Genomic DNA, 26,132 nt, shown 5'->3' with positions numbered 1-26,132 from the left:
GTGTAGTATCACTGTGCCTGTGTCACAAAGAACTTTAGAATGATCGGACATATTGCTGTAAATCATCACCAACATTAATCGAGCAGTAATTAAAAATCTATCGAACGTAAAGTCTATTTACCCTAAAGATAACGTATAATCTTGTTTGAATAGTTCCAAGTAACTTAGCTTCTTTTGTCACAAGTAAGTAAAGTTTTATTTTCGTTGCCTTCAATCAGACATACGACTTTATAGCTTGATGATAAGTAGACATGTTCGTCGACATTAGCAATACTGGGATACGGACAAGCTGCTGTCCATTGAAAATTTATTATAATTTGGATACTTAATGTCTAGATAATAAGATAGCAGTTGGTAAAATTTTAAAGCAATTTTAACTGCGGTAGAAATATATGTGGTTAGTGAAAGCCGCAGGAGCACACAATACCAAAGACTCATCCGTAGAGAGTATTGGCTGACAGTACGGCTGGTATCACTCGTGTATGTCACTGACGGTAACCGCTTACCGTAACATGAGTCGTGAGATTTAAGGACAAAATGAAAACAAAAACACGGGCGTACCTTTCATCGCCAACATTTATAACTGTTTCAATTCTACATTGCACACTGCACTACTGTATTCGATTACATTACTATTTCAGTTCACCTGTTACAGATAATTTGAAGACCGCAAATATAATCATCTAAAATGTCTCAAGAAAGACGCTCGAACGATTCTGTTCACTGGTACATGAATGAGTTGAGTTCTAGAATAGTCGCCGATTCGGGCAACCCTAATGACAGATTCCATCTGGGTAAGCTGATACTGCAAAGTCTGAGAGATGGTCCAGATTTTACGTTGCAGGTAAAAAAGTTTCGATAATTATATTATTAGTAAACTTTATAAGTTTACGAGCTTATAAACAGTTTCATTAAACGCGAAAATGTTCAGTTTTCGCGACCCGTAAAAGTGAATTAAAACTGCCTTTTCGAGCGGTATTACGGTTACGGTATGCGGAGTAGGGTATGCGCGGGTATGGTATGCGCCATATCAGACCATATTACGACAATATTGAACAAAACAAACTCTTATAAGCTATTTATTGTTTTACAATAACAAAAGATAGCTAGATATTATTATAGCTTAATACAGTGATTCTCAACTTTTTTTTTGTTGCGGCACATATTTAACGATTTCAAAATTTGGCGGCACACAAGGAAAAAAATAAAAATTATTTACTTACTACCGAATCACATACATTTGCCAATTATAACGAAAGAAAAGGTGCAGTAACTTCTATGCAACACCTTGTGAATCCCAACTATCATTAAAACAACACGTTTTGTACGCAGAAGTGGCAAGTGTGCGCCGACTTGAGACATATTCCTATTGCTATGCACGCCGCTTCATCATAATTTGGCACTAAGAAAAACCGCGTTGCAAAGCAAATAATAAAATAATGTATTTTTTTGTGGATTTAAATATATGTTCATGTTAAAAATATTTTTCTTTTTACATGATATAATTTAATAATATTAACATTATTATAAATTTGCAAAATTTGGCGGCACACTTTTGAAATTTGGCGGCACACAAAAGTGCCGCGGCACAGTGGTTGAGAATCACTGACTTAATACGTTCACATTTTATTCAATTTCTCAGCGTTGATAAAGTTCGTTTGCCGATTATTTATGACAGGGCTTTTAACAAATGCATTATGAAGTCAAAATAGAGACAATGTTATCTTGGCAAAGCTACTATTGCTTAGTTTAAGCTTTAGCTTGAAAATTATTTGGTACAAAAGATCCGTGAGAGTCAAAGTATTAGGCCATCCATCCACCAGGCTCTCCTCCTACGTACCGAGTGATCGTACTAGTATAATCAGCTCATTGTATGAATATGGCATAGATCACTATGGTCCCAGACAGTAGTTCACGTGTTAGTATGGAACAACCGGTTCAAGTCCAATTAATATTTAAAAAGTAGACAGACCTAAATATGTTTGTTTTCATAGATCGATGGAGCTACGGATGAGGCAGAGTCTAGTAGATCCGTTCTAGAACGTTCCATTCGCTGCGCCATCGCTCTGAGGAAGAAAGGACTACAGAAGGGCGATGTTCTAGTGCTATTAGCTCCGAACCATATAGATTTGGCGATACCGTTTTATGCGGCTTTGTACAACGGAGCGGTTATCGCTGCGGTTGACAGAACTTTGTCGATTCGTAAGTTTATTTTATGCATAAATAATTGCTTCAAAGAATTAAAAAAATATACAATACTTTTGTGTCATTGACATTCTCAAGTCGCTGCCTGGGTTTCGTTTGAAGATATTTCATAACGGCAAACAGTAAGATAAGAGTTCATTGTTGAGTTATGAAGTGGTGGCCTAAAGGTTATGACATCCGCTGCATTTATATCTAGCGATGCACCGGTATACGAATCCCGGGTACCAATTTTTATAATTAAATAATTACTTAACAAATGTTCACAATTGACTTCCACGGTGAAGGGATAACATCTTATAATAAAAACCAAACCTGCAAAATGATAATTTGCGTAATTACTGACGGTAGGACGTCTTGCGAGTCCGCACGGGTAGGTACCACCACTCTGCCCATTTCTGCCGTGAAGCAGTAATGCGTTTCGGATTGAAGGGTGGGGCAGCCGTTATACTGTAAAAACTGAGATCTTAGAACTATATCTCAAGGTAGATGTCTATGAGCTCCGGCGACCATTTCACACCAAGTTGGCCGTGAGCTCGTCCACCCATCTATGCAATAAATAGAAAAGGCAGATGATGTACAGTCAAAAATATGTCTGGAATCGAACTATTGATTAACACTACTGCTTGGATGTATAAAAGAAATTTACGATATTATCAATCAATTGGCAATATAAATTCTTAATATTTCATTGACAATGCAAATGAATGGGTCAGCCCTAATTTTTGCAGGTTTTACGTATTCATCGAATTACATAGATATCCAAAAGTAAAAAAGATGTTGTCCCAAGTTATTTAGGTATCGAATATAGAATTAAATGTTTTTTTGGAATTAAATATCCTAAATAATTGAATTTAATGGACAAGATACTAAGGTTTTTTTAAATTACTGCAATCTCGTGTCTGAAATTGGCTCGATCATTATGAGGTATTTGATGTAATGTATGTTTTTTCTCATTTGTAACCTCTAAAAATAATTTGTGTCATATTAACGTAATTATTAAGGTTTTAATGTTTTTACGTTAATGGATCTAATCTTTTTCGTCGTTTCCGATATTTATATAAGGGGCATCGAAATGAATATACTTGATAATTATAGTATTGTCGTTTTGTTACATGTGCGTGGCTCACGACCTACCTAATGTTAATTGGCTCCGAACTTAAAGACTTGTATGTGAATACCACAAGCCGTCTCAAGGGACAAGTTTAACTTTCATTTGTAGGTACATGTAATATGTATGTATGTATTGAATATTTCAATATATTTAAATATTAAAATTCTCATAATATAAATGTATAATATTCCATCAACATGGAAGTCGTTCGTGAACACGAGGTATGTATTTCTTAGAATATTTTTTTCCCTAGTTTTCGCTAGTAGTCTAAGAGGCTATTGTAGCTACCACGTAGGTAGGTGAGTTCGCGGGCTCAACCTGAAAGAATTTGCTAACACTAGCCCTAGCATTAGCTACTAGAATTTACCACCGGATCGGAATTGCGACCTACTGAGAAGATCCGGCGAGAAATTAAATGGGCCGTGTCTATGGGATAAAAAGTAAAATGACTTTTGGGATCGTACGGTAATGAGAGCAGGGAGAAATTGTTCCATTAATTAATTGCACATAGTTAAAAACAACTGGGACTTCGTGTTCATGTCTGAAGTTTCAATCCATGGGCTCGGGAGGTACAAGATGGGCCGTAAGCTCCAGTCAAAGGAATAAAATGGATGATAGAGCATATGTGATATTGTATCTACGGCCCATTGAGAGTAGTGCTCTACAGCGTAAGTCGACTATATCTGATTTAGCTTCCTTATTTTGGACAACATGAACATTTCCTTTCTTCAATACTTTCGTTTACACGTCCTTACGGATCCATCAGATCCAATAACCCTTGCATTAGACGCCTTCCGCTTTAACATTAAGAGTAAAGACCCCGGTAACCGTACTCGTCGAACTCGGCAAAGAGTTCGACGTGCAATCTAACCTAAGCATCAGCCCGTTGAGTTTCTCGCCAGATCTTCTCAGCGGGTCGCGATTCCGATCCGGTAGTAGATTCATTCGCGAAGCAGCTATAGTCGGATTTTTTATTAGACGAAGTTAACTGACGTTTACTGTGTTGTCAGTTTTTGATGAAATAAAAATAGTGTTGTGACAAAGTGAATGATTGAAAAAACTCCTGAATTAATGAAATTGCCTCGATTGTCTAGTGAATATTTGGTGTGCCGAATTGCCGATATCGGGTACGGGGTTCGAATTTTAGGCGTGCTTTGTACATACCAACGAGTTTTCGACGAAATATTATGTTCCTATAGTATCTACCTGTACTGAATACCGAGTGTTTTAAACATTAAGAAAAACATTGCGAGGAAGCTTGTAAGACTGTCCTATTTGCAATACAGTTGAAATTATACAAAAATAACACAATAGTTGAAATTATAGATTATAGACGTATAAAATATAACAATTATGGGTAGGTAATGAAAATAAATAAAAACTGCTTGTAGTTACATACTACTAGTAACATATATTGGAGCACTTTAATACAATTTTATTGTAAAATATAAATAATATTCTTTTATAGTTTGAAATTAATGATTAACTCTTCACACTCATTGTTCATTCATGTGATTGAACGAGAACTGAACGCATCACTATTACTTTAAATATAGCAACATTATTTCACAAAGTGACATTAGCTACTGTCAGCTGGCTTCGTCTAATTAAAAATCCGACTATACTCTTGAGTTGTTAGGTCTCTCTTGGGGGCGCTCGGGTAGCTGTTAGCAAATCCCGCCCCTTCTGGCCGAGCCCGGCTCGTACACCTGTCCTTGTGAAACTGGAAAGGCTTCCGGGCACCAGTAAACACTCATTCATAAAAAAAAAATCGTGACACACAAACTGACTGGGCATTTCGCCTCCCAGACATTTACGAGTAGAAATCATGCAGGTGCACGCAATTCTTAACTTTATTGTGCTTGTTCATTAAGATAAAATTACCGAATGATCTAATTTATATGTCCCTGAAAATAAACTTCGTAAAAAAAAAAACGTTTTTTTATTAACCAACGCTATTTACAGATGAATTGAAAGCAACATTCTTTGTTGATTCGCCGAAGCTGGTCTTCTGTCAGAGCGAGAAGGCCTCGGACGTGCAAATTGTGATAAACGAATTGGAGTTAAATACTGAAATCGTGACGTTCGACAAAGGAGACTACCTTTGTAGTTTCCCGGAATTCCTGGAGAATTATGACGATGGTACCACCGTTGACGAATTCAAGTATGATTTTTATTTATTTATTTATAGCTTTATATACTAGACAGTATAAAGGCGGACTTAATGCCATAGCCATTCTCTGACAGTCTACCTTAGGGGGGTGCAGAGATGAACCTTGGTAGGTGTAGTGTGATAGTGATATTACTTAAACATATGTGTATATATAACATACATAATATTTATAAACTACTATTTCCGCTTTAATAGTAAGATGACGACCGACATGAGTTGAGTTGAGCGTGTGGCCATTTTGCGGCAAGACTGTAAAGTGTTATTGCTAGAATTCTAAGTTGGATTGATTTCTTTACCTTTATAAAATAAAAAATAAAAAGCCTACCTATATTTCCTTATCCTTAACCTTCATTTCAAATGTGGTATTTATTTGTTAATGTTTAGTTAGTTATTAATGCTTATTGTCTAAATGTTAGTAAGAGTTAGTTTTCGTTATTGGATATGGACCCCTCCTCGGGTGAAGGCCTCCTCCAGTCCTTTCCACAGATCTCTGTCCTTGCCGATAGTTTGCCAGTCCTTTCCTATTATTTCGGTTATGTCGTCAGCCCATCGTCTTTTCGGTCTCCCTACTCTTCTTTTGCCAATTGGCCCTTTCCAGATTGTAGTGTTGACTGTTCACCCGGTGCCTGTGTATCTCAATACGTGACCTGCCCACTGCCATTTCAATTTTAGAGCTTGTGTGAGGGCATCTGTTACCTTTGTTTTCTGTCTAATTACTTTGCTCCTGATTTTTTCTTATGTTTAGGATACTCTCTCCATAGCTCTTTGTGTTCTTGTGATTCTTTGTTTTGCTCTTGTCGTGTATACCCAAGTTTGGCAGGCATACAGTGGACAAGGCAGTATACAGGTGTCTAATACAGTTTTCTTAAGGTTTATTGAGTAGTCTCCTTTTAAAATTTCTCTGAGTGACCAAAATTTCTTCCAGGTTATGTTTGTTCTTCTTTCAATTTCGTCTTCATTGTGCGTTTTTAAAAATGATATTTGTTTGCCTAGGTAGATGTAACTGTGGACATATTTTATAGTTTTTTCTTTTACATTGATGGGTCGTTCTATACTGTTTGTCATGATTTTGGTTTTTGTAACATTCATCTCTAATCCTACTTGAACAAGAGAGCGGAGCCTATCTTGTAATTTATTTGCTGTTTCAGACAGCATAACTATGTCGTCCGCAAATCTGAGATGGCTTAGATACCTGTTGTTTATTTTTATACCTCTAGTTTCCCAGTCTGTGTTTCGAAATACATCTTCTAGAATCGCGATAAATAGCGACTACAGCAAAGCATTTGACAGCATAAGCCACTACTCTATATGGAAATCACTAAAGAAATTAAACATAAATTCGAAATATATAAATATTATAAAATATATATACAAGAACAGCCTGAGTTATGTGAAGCTAGAATCTAGAGGTGATGCAATTAATATTGAAAGAGGAGTCAGACAGGGGGACCCTCTGTCACCTAAGCTGTTTATCGCGGTTCTTTACCTTTACCAATATATTAATATGTTATTTGTCTAATGATTAGAAACACAATATAAAAATAAGTCGTCGTGGCCTAAAGGATAAGACGTCCGGTGCGTTCGTGTTGAGCGATGCACCGGTGGTCGAATCCCATGCCGGTACATTTTTTTCTAATGAAATACGTACCTACTTAAAAAATGTTCACGATTAACTTCCACAGTGAAGGAATAGTATCGTGTAATAAAAATCTAACACGCAAAATTATAATTTGCGTAATTACTGGTGGTAGAATATCTTGTGAGCCCGCACGGGTAGGTACCACCATCCTGCTTAATAATAAAAAAAACAAATTTGGAAACCATTACAATATAATCAACACTTTAATCTCACGTCTGATAATACAAAATTGTAACAAAAAAGAAAACAAAATAATTCGAGAAAATGAAATTTGAAATTCTTAAATGTAATCGAAGTCAATTAAAGGAGCATTATTAAAGATAACTCAACAACTAAACGGCGACCACTAGAGAAGCCAGTTCTTAATTTAAAAAAATGGATCATGAAAATCACGTCATGTAGAAAATGGGTCACAGGTAGGTAACACACATAAACATGAGTCGATTTGAAAACATCATCCGTTTTTTAACCCGGTTAAAATATCGCCATACTTATCTACCACAGCAAAAGTCGCTTTTTACCCTTAAAATTGTAATCTATATACATATGTATATAAAAGAAAGTCGTGCTAGTTACATTATTTATAGCTCGAGAACGGCTAAGCTGATTTGTAATGTAGTCTATGGTTTTATCATTAGTAGTAGTAGTAGGTAGTAGAACTTTGAAGTTGACTGGTTGATGTGTTTGTTTCGAATTTCTATTAGCTTATTGTGCCGAGATAGGTAATCATTAAGAAAGCCATGCCGCGATCAACACGATCAAATTTTTGCCGACGAAGCCGTAATGCAACTAGAATTCGAAACATTGCGAGTGAAAGGACTAAAGAAGAACAAGAAAATATAATAATAAAAACAACTAAAATACATGGCCAATAAAGAATCATTAAAATATTTACTTTTTTAATTTACATTAATTATCCAAATAAAAAAATTACCTTGATAAAATCTAAAGTTTGCTCATTTATTGCCTGTAAGGCGGAAGGAACAAGGTTCGCCGGGTCAGCTAGTAAAAGTTAAAATTGTTCCTAATTCTAGAGCTGAAGATTTCGATCCTGAAGACACAGTTGCTTTCTTCATAGCTACGAGTGGCACCACCGGTTTGCCTAAAGCTGCCGCTGTGACCCACAAGAACATAGCAATTACGTCACCTTATTTGTGGTAAGTAACGATGAGAGGTATCAATAAGACATATATTAATGGTACAATAATTCTATAAGTCTGGCCGTCTGTTCTGACCGGTGGGCGTGCGGGAAATTGCATTAGGGTAGGTAGCTGCTTCACCGATTTGCAGCCTTTTGGGTTCTTATTTGTTTAAAGCGACAAGATTTATATAAGTAATTTAATTTCTATACGCCCGCTTCACTAACACTGAAACGATCTAGCAAAACAACATTGTACCTACTGGTTCCCATATACATATATTATGTAATTATTAATAATGACATGAAGTCATGACCGTTTTGAAGTCGTCGTGGCCTAAAAGATAAGACGTTCGGTGCAATCGTATCTAGCGATGCAACGGTATTCGAATCCCTCAGGAGGGTACAAATTTTTCTATTATATACTTAACAAATGTTCACGATTGACTTCTGCGGTGAAGGAATAACATCCTGTAAAAACAGTTAAACCCGTAAAATTATAATTTACGTAATTACTGGTGCTAGGAGCTCTTGTGAGTCCGCACGGGTAGGTACCGCCACCCTGCCCATTTCTGCCGTGAGTAATAATGTGTTTCGGCTTGAAGAGCGGGGCAGCTGTTGTAACTATACTGAGACCTTAGAACATAAATCTTAAGGTAGGTGGCGCATTTACGTTGTAGATGTCTATGGGCTCCAGCAACCACTTAACACCAGGTGGGCTGTGAACTCGTCCACCGATCTATGCATTAAAAAAAAACATACATAGATGAAGAACATACCTCGCATTCCCCTAGACTGTTGTATCATTTTTTTTAAATGGTTTTGAGTTTCAATACTGCAGTCAACGGTCGTGTTTTTCTTTTATTGCTTTGATGGATGAACGAGTTCGAGCTCACAGCCCACCCTGGTGTTAAGTGGTTACTGGAACCCATAGACATCTACAGGGTAAATGCGCCACCCACCTTGAGATATAAGTTCTATGATCTCAGTATAGTTACAACGGCTGTCCCACCCTTCAAACCGAAACACACTACTGCTTCACGGCGGAAATAGGCAGGATGGTGGTACCTAGCCGCGCGGACTACAAGAGGTCCGTTTTTTTTTTTTTAACGCTGGGGAATCCATTTACGAATACCCGGTCCGGGGGGGTAACGAACCGGGTTATGTCGGACTCCGGCGCCTCCTGAGAGGAACAGGGGGACGAGGAGGGCCCCTTCCCGAATTCCTCGCAAGAGACTACGCCTTGAAAAAGGCGCGCGAAGCACTTGCCCCGCAGAACGACTACCGACTAAACCCCATCGAGCTCCACCAAACCGGCTACACCAGACCTACGGTACCGCAGTGCGCACCGAAAGTCCGCCTTCGCCGGTACCCGTCCTGATGATAAGACGGGATTTCATCTCCGAGAAAATCCCGAAGGACGTCATTTCGAGAGATACACCGTGGGCGGCGCACAGGAGCCACCTTGCACCGCCCCACCACCGGACCGACAGTCGAGTACCGGGCGCCCCCACACCCGCCACCTGATAGTCCACTACAAGAGGTCCTACCACCAGTAAAAGTCTGCCTTCGGTGATGTTTGATTGCAGGTGTAGATCCTTTAATTTTCCGACACCTACTCGAATGGCAATGATTGGTTCTCCAATACAATGGTTGACAGCTATTATAAATTTCGTTGCTTCGCCTATATTAAAGTACCCTCGACTCCAATCGTCGCTGACTGTGACTCCAGAGCATGCATATCACCTTATCAACACGTATAAGGTACGTATACATTTCTGGCTTGGTTAAGTCGTTGGTGTATCTACTTTAGATGCAACTAAAACCGCAATGTAAAATATTTTTGGTTCTCAACCAAAATCCCTTTAGAATTATTTGTTGCATTTTATAGATCATTTCGACTTGGATGTAGATTACCGTGCGTTTTCAGAAATCTTTTTTGTCACATGCCATCCCCGCCTCTGGAATGAACTCCCCTTCATGAAGTTTTCTGAGCGCTATGACATGTTCTTATTCAAACGAGGTTTAAGGAAAGTCATCAGGAATAGGGAGTAAGACTTACCGTCTTTTCTAAGTGGCATGACATATTCTTCCTCAAACGAGGTCTGAGAAAAGACGTCACGAGAAGGGAGCGACTTAGCAGATCTTGATGTCCATAAACCTCAATGAAACACAGGGAGGCCGTAAGCTCGCTTGTCTATAAAGATAAGTTTAATATTTAAATTCTTTTTAGTTTTTACTTGTGAGAGCTACAATTAATAAGATTAAAATTAATTAAAAGCTATGTTCTCTTGTTCAAGATTCTGTATGTCGTTTTTTTAATATTCCAGCCTTCGTTTGCGATATTCAGCCCGACTATGATGACAACCCTGATGAAGCCGGAATGCCGTGATCAATGTGACTTATCGTGCTTCGACATCATCATGATGGGTGGTAGTGCTGTCCCGCCCGAGTTAGTAACAGAAATCAACGTAAGTGCTTATATTATGTGATTAGGATGTACATTGTGGTACATTCGACGGTCGATGTTCACTAATACTGCCGTCTGTATTCTACTTCTATTTTATTTTGAGAGCTTCCGCTACGTGGAAACGGTTAAAGTTTCGCTAAAATAATGTATGACAGAATTGTTCCTGTTTAAAATGCCTAAAAAAAGTCCTCGACAGCATATCTCTATATTTTAAGGTTGGCTAACTATCACCTTTTTTATGCTAACCAAATTTGTTCTAAAATAAAGCATTATAAAATATTTGTCAAGGAGTTTTTATAAAGATGATATTAATCCGTGTCCAAATAAATGCAATACGTTATTCATTACAAGTATTTAATTTTAAAGAAATTTGCCCTTACTTAATTTTAATGAGTATCTCGCTATGAGTATTTTAATGAGTATGAGAATATATCGCAGCTTTAAAATAACATCGCAGCAAAATAATGATCAAGCACGTAATATTGATGTACAAGGCGACGGCCGGCCGGTGCGCGGCGGCACAGAATAAGAAGCATAACAAGAAACACCCAAATCACTTCAATATAGGCTTTGAAGCAGCGTCTTGGCTTTGCCCCTGTCATTGCTGACGTCCATCGACGACGGACATAATCACTCACGATCAGGTGGGCAGTATGCTCATCTGCCTACAAGGGCAATAAATTAATAAAAAAATCTGAATATGACGTTCGAAGACTCCGTTATATACTTACATACATACAAAGCTGATAAAACCGTAATAGTAAAAAAAAACATTTTGTCTTTCAATATTTTAAGCATTTGGTGCATTTCATATTTTACCCTTTAGCAAAAAGTAGCTTCCACATAAAATAATATGCTTGTTTACTAATTTCAGAGCGTCAGCCCTAAAACCGAAGTGTTGAATATATACGGCATGAGTGAGTTGACCGGAATTGCATTTTACGGTGACAATCCTGCCCCAGGATCGTGTGGGAAGCCTTTAGGATGTTTCCAATATCGAGTGAGTAATTTAAACTGGTGATGTCTGGTCTAAAGTAGCACTAATCTATCCCTTCCCGTAGGTGTCGTATAAGGCGACTAACGATTCACTAGAGAATAGGCAGCGGTACTTCTAGAGTAATCTACCAGATAGTGGTGATTGCCAGCCGGAATTTATTAGTGATACTTTATTCTGAGGGTAGGCACTACTCACTTATCTGCTTCTGCCGCGAAGTAGTTTTGTACCGGTTTGCGCGGTAGTATGGCCTTTATTGTATAATAAAACGGAAACTTGATCTTTCAAGACGGACGGTGGCATTAGTTTGTAATGTCTATTGACCCTGTCGATGTACCATGAACTCATTCACTCATCTAGTGCAAAAAATTAAACGTAAACATGTTGTTTAGTTGTTCTGTTTGAAAGTAATTATTTTCGCTGGTTACTGCCATCTTAGTACAATGCGTTATGAAAACGCTTCCAAAACCCAAAAGGGCAATGACCCAATCCCAAATGGAAACGGTTATTATTTGATAATTCTAATATTCAATGGAAGGAATGACTGCGAATACGCGTAATGATGATAACGGCGAGTCGGGTTATTGACTCTTGAAATTTGTACGCCCTCCATTGCTGACTGGATTACACTTATTTATCTAGGTTTCAAAGTCAAAGGGTTAACAATGCAGAAACACATTGAAAGCAAACATAAACAAGCTTATAGGTACTAAAACTATATTTAAAATAGATTGACGTATCAAATGATTTATATACTCTTTATTTCGAATACACAGCTAATAAATGTGGAAACACAAGAAGATATTACCGAACCGAACATTCCTGGAGAACTCTGGATGAAAAGTCCTGGCATTTTCAAGGTATGATATATTTTCATGAAAATAGTTTGTACCTTAATAGCATAACAATTTTTTTCTGTCTACAAATATCACACTGTGGATCCTGTCGCTCTTACTACTAGCCATTACAAAGCGGCACGACACGGAAACCCTCTTGTCGAATCCGCCGGTAACTGCATACCCAATCCTGCGGACCGAATGGTAAAAAGTCGACGTCGCCCTAAATACGTCATTTCAGATCCTCCCGATCCAATAACTGTGCTTTTAGTTACCTCAAACATCGGTCACCGTTAGACTAGTAAATTAACCCACAGACACAGCCCACTGAGTTTTTCGCGGGATCGTCTTACTAGGTCGCGTTTGCGATCCGATGGTAGATTCTGCGAAGCGCTCCTCTTGCTAGTGCTAGTAACGGGCTAACAACGTCCTCAGGTTAGAGCCCCGTGAGCTCACCTACTCGCTAGGTGAATCTAGTATAACCCCTCGAGGTCACTAAAATAGGTAGGAAAAAACAACAGGTATGGAGTTATAATAGGCATATTTTTTATTACCACTTGCAGCTACGCTTAAGTATATTTTAGGAAAGATGAGAATAAACAAACTGTTTGCCAAAAATATATTTTAATTTTAGGAATACTACAAAAACCCTGAAGCAACTGCTGACACGTTCGCCGAGGATCGCTGGTTCAAAACCGGCGACACATTCTACATGGACGATAACTGGAATTTCTTTTTCGTCGAACGCATCAAACTCCTACTCAAATATAAGAGCAACCATGCAAGTAGCTTAATACCATGGAGTTAATGTACAATAACCTACGACACTAGCTCTATGCTTATCATGCCTTAATTTAGTTCGAAAAACAAGCTAAATTTGGTAAGGCGCAAAATACTAACTCTAGGCTTAATACTAATTCATCATGCCTTAATTAAGTTTGAAGATCAAGCTAAATTTGGTAAGGCGCAAAATACTAACTCTATGCTTAATACTAATTCATCATGCCTTAATTAAGTTTGAAGATCAAGCTAAATTTGGTAAGGCGCAAAATACTAACTCTATGCTTAGGTAATACTAATTCATCATGCCTTAATTAAGTTTGAAAAACAAGCTAAATTTGGTAAGGCGCAAAATACTAACTCTATGCTTAATACTAATTCATCATGCCTTAATTAAGTTTGAAAAACAAGCTAAATTTGGTAAGGCGCAAAATACTAACTCTATGCTTAATACTAATTCATCATGCCTTAATTAAGTTTGAAGATCAAGCCAAATTTGGTAAAGCGCAAAATACTAACTCTATGCTTAATACTAATTCATCATGCCTTAATTAAGTTTGAAAAACAAGCTAAATTTGGTAAGGCGCAACATACCTAGTCAGGTCATAAATTCTGTCACATGTTTAATGTAAAATAATTAAAACAAGTTTATTCATTATGTAACCATTCATATACCAAAATGAACTTAACAAAACATAGATTCTTATGACACTAAAGTTTATTCAAAATGACCTCCGTGATTTTGAATACAGGCCTTCAATCTGCGCGGCCAGTCGTCTATCGCAGCACGAACGAGGTCCATGTCAATATCGGCGGCTGCCTTAACCCTTAATCAAATAACGGGAAGTATTTTCCCACCTCCAAAAATCTTTCTTTTTTCATAAACAGCAACATTGACCAATACCAGTCTTAACAAAATAAATCTCGGATGTAATTCTTTTTTTTTTGTTTGGCAGCACTTTAGTGACGGTTAGTTTAAGTCGCCGTGAGCTAATGTCAAAGTCAAAAATTGCCCGTTTTTTTGAAAGTGGTCGGAGTGCAACGTTATTTTTTTGGAAATTGTTAAGAAAAAAATCTGGTAAGTACATGAACTTATTGTCAACTTAAACTAGACTCATTTTTCAAGGTTTTGGCTGTAAAATAACATTGATAACGTTATAATTTGACGGAAAAATATACTATTTAAAATGTGGGAATTTATTTCCCCTTGTCTGTTACTGACATGAAAAAATTCAAACTATATACCATGACATGGGGTAAATTGGGATCCTGGGGTAAATTGGGACAAACCTGCGGAAGATTCTCAAAGTACCTGTAGCACGGAATCTACCTAATTTTGTTTATGTTAATATTTATCAATGTATAGAAGAAAAACCAAGTTAACTATGGATGTACTAAATATGAGTTAAGTTGGTCCCAAAAATTCGTCAAATTAAATTGAAAATAGTGGTTGAAAAGTGCGTTTTAAAACAGCTTACAGAACTTTTAAAAAAAGTAATATTATCGTTGTTTTTTCAATAAGATCACAGTTTATATAAGTTTTTAATACACCTGGAAATACCACAACAAACGGTAAGTTGCAATATTCTTATTTTAAATACAATATTTCGACAAAATAAAAAATTTATAATTTTTCCTTTCTTTTTGGGGAAAATTGGGACGTATGTAGGGTAATTTGGAACGAGACTGGAAAAATTAGGGATGAGAAAACACAAAATTGGAACGCCAAAAGACAAAATAGGGATGGATTGTTAGGGTTGTCACTGATATCTTATAATAGATTTTTTAGCCTATACTATCACTCAATTGCGTGATGTAAAAAAGGTTAATGTGTTTATCAGTTAGTTTATGTAAGTACTATAGGTAAAAGAAAAGTATATATATAATTACATTTTTTCGCGACATTTACCTTGTAATATCTGCCCGGTCGTATGTCCTTTATAGCAATAAAATAAAATTAAAAATTAAAAAGAACTCAAACGAATCAAAACTTTTGTTATTTCAGAATCTATTCACGCGTCGAATCATGATTTTTTTAACATTCACAACGCACATACAAATAAAAACAGGCCTCAGATTTTAAGTGTAACATTAATTAAAAATCCGAGATATCTAGGTTCCAATTATGAGTGAGTGAATTAATTGAGTTTAGTTATTTAGCTGAGAAAGAATTTCTTTTATTTTTGTTATTATAGGCAGTAATCAGATAAATCTGCTTTTTTATCTTATTCACCTGATATCTTACTCTTGCTCAAAGATTATTTTGAAAATGTTGATTAAATAAAATTGTATTATTGCATTCCAGTCCTTTTGTTTTCTATTTTTTATTCTATTTTATGATTTTGTTTCAGAGTTGTGATTTTTAAGAAATTAAATAATAATTTTCTTAAGTATAACATGCACATACTTTTGTTGATCATTGTATTGTTGATTATCATTCACGTCACATCGCTTCGGAATAGAAACCAGCTTAATTTACACTATGTTGTGTATTGTGCTTAAATTATGGATTGTATTCATCATTTCGGTCCATATAAATAATTGTATGGCACCTACCTACCTACCTATATATCGCAGTACCGCGAACTGACAACCCTTACAAATATCCCAATTTAACCCTTACCCGTGTCAATTTACCCCGAATGCGAGGTAAATTGGGATGGCCATTATTTTTCCGATTATTTCTTTAAATTGATTAATTAAAATAATGTAACGGTGTTTATCACCTAGGTACGTTCAAGACTCAACTTATTTCTTTGGTTGAGCAGTGACTATTTAATTGGAACTATGTTAAAATTCAATCTGAAGTTCGATTTTGTCCCTATTTACCCCATTTTACGGTATATAAAATGTTTATCTGTCCAATGGGAATCACTTTGTATGTTTTGGTTTTTTTATTTTGTTATTATATATGATTTTTTATGATTTTCAGCTATTTCAAAATGGAAAAAATAAATAAAAGACCACTCTCAAAGAAAGAACTCGAAATATGCATAGAAAATTTAGCGGATCTTTCAGATTTGTCCGAATGCGATGAAGAAGACGATCCTTGTTACGAAAATAGTATCCATTCTCCTTCTGTACACCTAGACCAACCAGATGCTCAGACAGAAAGTCAAGGAAGTACTGGATGAGACTTTTGTTTTTCTTTTTTGACGCCTCAATAATAAATGCGTATATCACCTACAATCATACACATATACCAACGCTGCATGGACATCGCGAATTCAGGTTGCGTTTAGCACGTTCACTGATCAATAGCTACACCACCAGAAAAGAAAACATCCAAAGTGTCGTTTATAAAAACAAAAAAGGTGGAGTTTTCGGAGTGCCGGATGAAATCCGTCTGATGAATGTGGGTATTCACATGCCGGACGTAATACAAACTTATAAGAGATGCAGGTTTTGTAGCACGAAAAAAATAGAAAAGAGGACCAATATACAGTGTTCAACGTGTCAAGTAGCCCTGTGTGCCAAAATATGCTTTAAATCTTTTCACGCTGCTCCTTCTCAGTAATTTATCTAACCTATTTTGTGTTTTTTTCTTTCCTATTATTGTCCCACTGCTGGACAAAGATCTCATCCAAACATAGTATATATGTTATACGTATAAGAGTACTTATTATTAATTGTATCTTTGTAAAGCTTAGTAAGTAATGAAATATTTCTGAATAATTATTGTTTTTTATTGTCTAAAAAAAAAATATTTACAAAAATCTGTGGCAAATCCGAGGTACTAACTAGTCTAAAAAATACTCCAAAACAATCTTAAGTGGTAACGGATAACGGGAACTATTTTCCCATTTGGCGATTTTTGTGTTTGCGAATACGAATAAGGGGAAATAATTTCCCACCGAAAAACACCCCCTTCCCTCCACTTTTTCGAAATTCCACTAAGATTTTTGGAATCTACGGACCTATTTTACTTAAAAACCAACCTTACTTTTAATTTATCTCACAAAAAGTTCCGTGTTTGATTAAGGGTTAATCCAGGATGTCTTGCCATATCTTGTAATCTAACGGATTCAAATCTGGACTGGAGGAGGGCCAGTCTTCGTGCCGGATGAAGTCGATTTCACGCGCCGCCAGCCAGTCTTGTGTGCTCTTCGCTCTATGAGCTGGCGCCGAATTTTGTTGGAATACCCAGTGCCTGTTATTGAACATGGTATGAGAAACAGGTTCCACAAGGTTCGTCAGGACTGTATTTTGATACACAACTGCATTCGTTTTTACACCTTTCTCACAAAAATGTACCTCTGTTATGCCCCAATAAGAAACTCCCAACCATACCATGAGCGAGGCTGGAAAATGACCTCGTTGGACACGCGGAATACGGTTGCTCGCTTCTTCACTACTGTGTGCGTACACCTTATCATTTTGTTTGTTGTAGCTCTCTTCTACGGTAAGAATTTTTTCATCCGAAAAAAGAATTTCCCGATATTTTTTTCCCGCGTACCGCTTCAACAAAGCACGGCATCTCTTTAGTCTCAGGTCCATTAGACGAGCATTCAAACGATGTCCTGTTTTTCTTCGATATGCCCGAAGCCCTAAGTCATCATTTAACACTCTTTTCACCGTGGTTCTGCTTAACCCCATCTGAAGGGCTAACAGTTTCTGCTTACGTTTGGGATTTCTTTGAATTCGCGCCTTCACAGCTTTTATCACTGCTGGAGTCCTAACAGACCGAGAGCGACCACTTCTTGACCTGTCATCTACACTAGAGTCTTCATTGTATCGTTTGATGGTACGATAAACGAATCTTTTGGTTATATTCAAATTTTTCAGTATGTTAAATTTTTGAATTGGCGCGTAACCGCAACGATGCAACGCAATAACTGCAACACGGTTTTCTTTAAGCGTCCACTCCATATTTAAAAATGAGTAAAATTCTAAAAGTATACATTTTGATTTTCATTAACAATTCGAAATTAGAATTCAATAAACTTTTTTGTGGCCAGCATTCTAAAAGAAAAGTTTTTACTGTGTGACAATACTTATGACCTGACTAGGTACTAACTCTATGCTTAATACTGATTCATCATGCCTTAATTAAGTTTGAAAAACAAGCTAAATTTGGTAAGGCGCATTCTCATCGCACGGTGAGTCCGCCGGCCGAGCATCCTTAAGGTGAGCTGCGTGTTTGGTTCAAGTGTTGTCTGCAGTAGTCTCCCTACTATCTCGGGCTGGGATCGGACGTTAGAGAATACAGGGAGGGTACGAGAATACAGGGGAGTTGCTTAGTGGTCGGGTCTTAATACGTCCTCTGGGCGCGGGAACCTCGTAGGAGGTTGGGCTCACACTAGCAGCGTTATAGTGGCGACGTCTACTGCGAAGCAATGCTATGGGACACGTTAATAATCTTCATATTCACTGAAAACTTCGACTTCATGACAAAAATGTTCAGGTTGCAGTATCTCAGCATTATAAAAACTCCAAATAATCTATAATCAATGGAATGTTCGCCAAGGCCCGATTTTTCACAGCCGGCGACATTTTTTACAGCGATAAGATTTAGGAGTGCTCTTTTTAACTTATCATACTTTTATTTAAATGTGAGAGTATTCTTATAGGTGTTAGTATTGGGAAACAAACCTTTTACAACAGTTTAAATGGAAGCAGGAAGTATGAAAGTAGTTTAAATGAAGTAGTTGTAAAGTGTGGGTAGGTAGCAATCATCACACTTTTCGATTAAGGGGGTGGGGTTGCCTTTGTTCGTGTTATGAATTGATGAATGAGTTAGTATAAGGCTACCAATTGTAATAATTTTTAAGCTGACTGTAAATTTTTCGAGTACCTGCCCAATATTGTCACAGCGACCCTTTATATGGATGGGCATGCGTGATACTGCTTTATCACAAGGGTGTTGAATAATTGTAACGATGTAGGTACTTAATATTTTTGTAGAATCTCGGACAAAGAATTAGTATTCATTTTTTTATGACCTTCGCAGGCAGTGCTTGTAGATGCTAAATCACGTGATGTTAATTGATCATTGTCTCGTTCACATAATTAGTACAACAAATCTATTATTGAATGAAATTAAAGAACACAGTCAATTGTTATTCTCTTTAGATATCACCTGTCGAGGTGGAGGCGGTGATCCGTCGTCATTCCGGGGTGCTGGACGTGGCAGTAACCGGGATACCGGATCCCGAATGCGGGGATCTTGCGGTAGCGCTCGTCGTCCGTAAAGACGGTCATGAAGTCAACGCTGAAGACATCAAGGATCTAGTTAGAGGTACAATTTCATTATAATCTTCTAGGTTGTTGTATTTAAGTATCAATTACTTGCAATAGGTATTGAGCTCTTTCATGATAAGGACTTTTTTATTGCTTAGATGGGTGGACGAGCTCACAGCTCACGTGGTGTTAAGCGGCTACTGAAGCCCATAGACATCTACAATGTAAATGCGCCAACCACCTTGAGATATACATAAGTTATAAGGTCTCAGTATAGTTACAATGGCTGTCCCACCTTTCAAACCGAAACGCATTACTGCTTCAAGGCAGAAATAGGCAGGGTGGTGGTACCCGCGCGGACTCATAAGAGGTCCTACCACCAATAAAATTATCGTCGAAAAATTATCCTACTTATACTTAAGTAATCCAATTATGTCAAGGTTTTCTTCTTACTGATAAAGTTCTAATATGGCTTATATGTGACTAGCGACCCGTCCTCGCTTCGCTTCGGAAACTGTAATTTATTATTGATTTCTCCACTATTTAATGGATGTTCAATCACTCTCTCTCACCTCAATCATCTCTTCAATCACTCTATCTATTTAAAAAAACCGCATCAAAATCCGTTACGTAGTTTTAAAGATTTAAGCATACATTGGGACAGACAGATATAGGGACAGAGAAAGCGACTTTGTTTTATACTATGTAGTGATATGACGGAGTTCGGGTTAAAGAGGAAACCCTGCCTACTTTTGGACCATTTAAATGTATGCCCTGTTTGTTGGATAGTGACATTACATAACTACAGTGCTTAAGGTACTTTATTTCTTAATTCAATCGTTAAAACTATCTAAATTGACAAATCGTTTTCAAACATCCAGAAATTTGCGAGAAAAACAACATAGCAGCAGATTTACATACATATAACAAAAAAGTGGTTCCTAGTCTTAAGTCTTACTGATGGTAAAACCTCTTGTGAGTCCGCACGGGTAGGTACCACCACACTGTCTATTTCTGCCGTGAAGCAGTAATACGTTTCGGTATGAAGGGCGGGGCAGCCGTTGTAACTATACTGAGACCTTAGAACTCATATCTCAAGGTAGATAGCAGCATTTGCGTTGCAGATGTTTATGGACTCCGGTAACCACTTAAAATCAGGTGAGTCGTAAGCTCATCCAGCCACTTAAGAAATAAAAAATAAAAAAAGGATTCGTACAAATAACAACACATAAAAAAAAATTAAAATGTAAACATATTACTCGTAATATGGTGGGTAAACTTTGAAGCACAAATCGGGAATACCTAAATATGTCACTTTTTTAAATAGATCTTTTTTATATTAGCCGTCTCTTGCCTGCTCTGTTCGAGGTTTGAAATGAAAACATGTTTAAAATTAGGGTCTTTTTACTTTTATAATATGAAAATATAATTTCCAGAAACATTGTCGGATGCAAAACAACTCCGGGGCGGGGTGATATTCGTCCACGAGATACCAATGACGGCCTCAACTAAAGTACACAGAAGGAAAATAAAAGAAATGGCTCTTGAAATGGATAAAGAATGAAGATTGGGGATAGATTTAGAAAAGGCTCTTCATAAACACGTTGTAGAACTTTTATGAAGATTATCTTTTATGAATGCAATTTCCAATAAGGCCACTAACTGTCATTGAAGCAAGGCTTGCTTAGGTAGTTGAAGAAGCTCACAGTGCACCTAATGGTAGGAATTTCACAGACATCACAATATATCACCTGTCTTGGCAATAACAGAGCTAGGTTCGTAAAACCTACCCGCGCGCGCTTACAATACTAATTATACTAGTAATTAATAATTATTAGTAATTAATAATTACTAGTAATTACGGAAATTTATAAAGTTTGTTGCTTTAATTTTTGTTACTATTATTCCATCATCGTGGAAGTCGTTCGTGAATAAGTGCTAAGTATGTTTTTTCTTAGAAAAAAAAAATTGTAACGGTCAATAGAATCTGAATAAAATTAATACGTGACGCAAAAACTTTGTGTCCCTTTTTACGAAAGTTGCGCGGACGGAGGAGTATGAAATTTTCCACACTTATAGAGAATATAGAGAAGAAGTGCACAATGCTAAATTTTTTGTAAAATAATGCTTAAACGATACATTAAATCAATAAAGAAAACATTACAGTTTACACACACTACATACCATGTATTTGACGCACACACGCATGGATACTATTTATTGTCTAACTTTTTTTCTTGACGTCTGTTGTCAAATTGAGAATAGATTAAATATTGTTTGTCTTTGTTAATCTTTTTTATAATGTAGTCTTGGCGAAATTTGTGATTATAAAATATAATCATAATAGTGTACAAACTTATTATACAATTCCAATTAATTATAGTCGAATTTCGACTATTGCGGGACCTCTAGTCTGAATAAAACTGCATTGTCACAACGAGATAGTTAGTACACAAGACGTTTTAAATTTACTTTTTTATTGATGGCCCTGATGATGGTTATTATGTCCTAAAGTAACCGTGGTATTAATTAATAAAATACTTTCGATATTTACAATGAGTTTGATGGATGTACTATTATTATTTAAATTGCGTTTCGTAATATATTACGCTCGTTAGTTTTTTTTTTTTTTTATATATTGAAAAGTATGAAGGTTACCGCCATCATTGATTGACCTCTACGATTATGTTAATTTTTGTTTCTTAATATAGTTATGATTTTTTGTTGTTTTATTATTATAATAGATTATACCTTAGAATAATATTTTGAATTCACCTCGAATGCTTTAAACTTTATATAGAAAACGTTGAATCATAAATATTTATCGTTTTTCTCAATATTATTTTGATCTCTAGATTCAAACAGAATTTCGTATTTACAAAAAAGTATTTACTATTTAGTTGTAGATTTAATTATTAAAATGTTACGGCACCGCAGCACTGAATAATCCGTATGCAAAATTAGCATCTAATAAAGTAATTTTCAAATACCGAAATGTTTATTATTTCCGTCAATTAAATAATCAATGTGAAATTTAAGAAAATCTATATCTACTGCTCTTCAAATCCTCCTCCTCCGTGCGTCGTTTTCCTCAGTTCTGAGGGTCGTGACCTTTACTGAGCACTTTTGTTAGGACTATGTTCCTCCATTCACATCTGTCCTCCGCGCAGTGGATCGCGACATTGATACTGGATTTCAAAATCGTCTTAATCTGATCGGACCAGCGCATGGGACTACGCCCCCTAGGCCTCTTTCCTTCCACATTGCCGGTGATGAGAAGTCTTTCGAGATTGTCACCCTTTTTCCTCGCAACGTGACCGAAAAACTCTAAAATCCTACGTAGGCAAATGGTGGAGAGTCTTAAGGAGACGCCTAGTTCTTCCAGGGTTGAAGCGTTTGTCCGATGCGCCGTCCAGGGAACCCGCTCTTCAAGTATACGTTATTATTATTTATTATTACTATTATTATTATATAATAAGTTATTACCTTCAATGAATAAGACTGATTCACGGTCAAATCTAAAATAAGTACTAGAATTTAAAATGTAATAAGTATAGTGTCAGTTAGGGTTTTAACTTTACCATGATCATTATCATCATCTTCATGGATTAGTCTACAAACATCCGCTGCTGGACATATTATTATTATTACAAGACTTAAGATATTTACTATCTGACCTAGCAAGAGCAGTGCTTTGCTGAATATACCTCCGGATAGGAATCGCGACCTAGAAGATCCGGCAAGAAACTCAATACGAAGACAGTTTGTGGTTAATAATCGATCAATAAGGTGGAGCGTGTGGCCATTTTGCGATTAAATTGTGGTGTTATTGATAAAATTCTGAGTTGGATTGACTTCTTTATATTTACAAATATCTATATGTTATTTATCTGATGATTAGTAACACAATATAAAACAATAAAATTCGATATATACATATTTTAAATGTAAAATGCTGTTTTACTTTTTCAAACAAGCGCTTCAAGGAAATTTACCGACAGAGGCGTGATTCTAATTAACACCTTGTCATTGTATGGGTGTTTGAATTAAAATGTACAGTTCAATGTACAAAGGTAACAATCACATTTTTAACAATCATTCTATGACATAATAAGCTAAAATGTAATGTAAAATTGATGTACTAGCTTTTTTTTTGATTCCCTGATTTTTGGCCCGAATGGTATAGTACGCTCAGCCCACCCGTGGGACGCAAGGCGTTCAACGTGTTATGGACCCTTCTCAACCTGTATTGAAAAATTACCTCTGAAAAATGACCGAAAGCAAGACGATAACAAAATATAAATAAGTTCTGAAAACGCAATATTTTTACCCGTATTGGTTCTTTTTTAATGAGAGTAGACATAAAACCTCTCGCATGGCCACTTATAAAAAAGAAACATAAGAAGCAAAAGTCAAAAATAAAAAAAGAAGACTATCGCCGACCGCACCGCACGCGCTGTACACGCACACGCCGCTTATTTCTTCACATTAATATTTTCATGGACTCAAATTAATTCTCTATTATACAAACTCTTCCTGACGACCATATTCGTCGTTGCGCGAGTGATATACAAGTTTTATAGACAATAATTTAGAAGAGTGCCGTGTCAAGTCACCGCCATTACGCGTCGTCCAGCAGTGACGTCGAATTCTGCAGCCTGGAAGAAGCTAGCGACGGGTTGGCAGGTACGTCTACTCCTCATAGCCTAGCCTCGGCCTTCTCCTCTTTTGTGCATCTTTAGCGATACTCGCCCCCGCAAAACTTCCTTCAAAAATATTGAACCAGCGCACCGCCGTGGTGGAAAATTTGTAAAGAGTTTTTCCCACTATTATTGGTCCTTCGTCCCCGGATTACATTTTAATCATCGCTGATCACCGCTTATTACGCAAATAAACACGCTTTATTATATATTTTGATATTTTATTCGCACCGCATTTCATCATATTTCATTTTTTTTGACAGGTCATTGACCTTTACTTACACAATCCGCAACAATGTCTTCGGCTGAACAAAAATTGACAATTCTAGAATGTCAACGACAAGTCTATTTCGAACACATACAACGTATTTACGATTTATCTCGCAGTAATTTAAATGATCCTGAAACATTGGAAAACTTTCTTTGTTCGGTAGAAACAATCGATGAGACACGCATTAATTTCCAACAATGTCTCAAGGATATAAATCAATTAATATTAAAAATCGATACAGATTCTAAGCCCGACTTCAATAAGTGGCTCGCTTTTGAAGATTTATATTGTCGTATCAAACGTAAACGTTCGCAGTTAGAATCAAAACCCACCATGTGTGTCAAAAGAAATGACGACTGTTGGCAAGGTGTTAAATTAGCTCGCATTGAAATTCCCGAATTCGATGGGAACCCTAAAGATTGGCCGTTATTTTTCGCAACTTTTAAAAACGCTGTACATTTGAACTCATCTCTTTCTCTCACTGAAAAAATGTTTTATCTCGCTAGTAAATTAAAAGACAAAGCTAAAAATGTTTATGCCGGTTTCATTCCATGCGCTGAGAATTACGAAACTATTTACAAAGCGCTCGTGTCAAAATATGAAGACAAAAGGAACCTAGCAGGTACTTATCTGAATCAAATATTTTCTTTAAAACCGATTTCATCAGTCACTGCTGAAAATTTAGAAAATCTTGTCGATCAATTTTCAAACTCATACCTCGCTCTTAATAATTTACAAATACCTAACTTATGTGACTTCGTCATGTCCTACACTTTATTACACCGCTTAGATACAGAAACCGCACGTCTTTTTGAGATGAATAATTGTGATAAAGACATACCTACTTATCAGGATTTAATTTCATTTGTTCGTGATGGTATAAAAGTTTTAAATCGGACAGGTAATAACAACCTGAACAGCGCAAGTACATCGAAGCCTAAGCAAAACAACGCAAATAAAAATAGCTCACGATCATTCGTCGTAAACAACACTGCATGTCAGTTGTGCAATGACTCTAATCATAACCACCTATATTCTTGCCCGAAATTTAAATCGCTTACCCCACGTGAACGTTATGATTATATTAAAAAGATACGTGCTTGTATCAACTGTCTAAGTTTACAACATAACACAAATACTTGTAAATCTGAGAATAGATGCGCTAATTGTAAAAAGTTACATCATACGACTCTTTGCTTCGCTGAGAAAGCATCACCTGTTGCATTGCCGCCGGTGCAGCCGCCTCAGTACTTACACCGCCACACTGATAACAATACGCATAGTCCAGTAGTCATTGGTCAGAAATCTACCGCGTCTTCAAGTTCGATTTCTAACAAGCCTGTTGATAATAACGCTCCATTTTGTAGTATGAGTGCTAACTCAAATAACACGCGAAAAACTAACAATGTTTTACTTGGCACCGTTCTTGCTGATGTGAAAAGAAGTGACGGAACTCTTGCTCAAATTAGAATTTTGATAGATAATGGATCGCAAAACCATTTTGTTACCCGCAAAGCTTGTAAACATTTAGGCCTTCGTATCTTCCACGACAATTTAGAACGATCCGTAAATGGAATAGGTACTAGCTCTCAAACTATAATCGGAACTACCGATGTAACGTTACTGTCTCGGTAC

The 26,132-nt window shown here is 36.7% G+C and overlaps 1 protein-coding gene across 2 annotated transcripts; it reads left to right on the top strand.

Moving 5' to 3' along the window:
• LOC149501319 (luciferin 4-monooxygenase) lies at nucleotides 1-22,515 on the top strand. Of its 2 annotated transcripts, none has more exons than XM_089733888.1 (12): nucleotides 1-183; nucleotides 656-844; nucleotides 1,995-2,202; nucleotides 5,282-5,480; nucleotides 8,163-8,285; nucleotides 9,856-10,030; nucleotides 10,597-10,737; nucleotides 11,611-11,736; nucleotides 12,507-12,590; nucleotides 13,201-13,347; nucleotides 19,419-19,584; nucleotides 20,963-22,515. In XM_089733888.1, exons 2-12 carry the CDS (start codon nucleotides 689-691, stop codon nucleotides 21,088-21,090), a joined length of 1,653 nt encoding a protein of 550 aa, XP_089590014.1. In that variant the 5' UTR covers nucleotides 1-183; nucleotides 656-688; the 3' UTR covers nucleotides 21,091-22,515. The 2 variants fall into 2 exon arrangements, with proteins under 2 accessions (XP_089590014.1, XP_089590015.1); XM_089733889.1 differs by having other exon boundaries at nucleotides 642-844.
• Nucleotides 22,516-26,132: the final 3,617 nt, after the last annotated feature.

Source organism: Bombyx mandarina, chromosome 16 (genome assembly GCF_030267445.1).
Source record: "Bombyx mandarina strain Sakado chromosome 16, ASM3026744v2".
Classification (NCBI taxonomy): domain Eukaryota; kingdom Metazoa; phylum Arthropoda; class Insecta; order Lepidoptera; family Bombycidae; genus Bombyx; species Bombyx mandarina.
The sequence above is the reverse complement of the archived record's forward strand: the minus strand, read 5'-3'. Positions and strand labels throughout refer to the sequence as shown.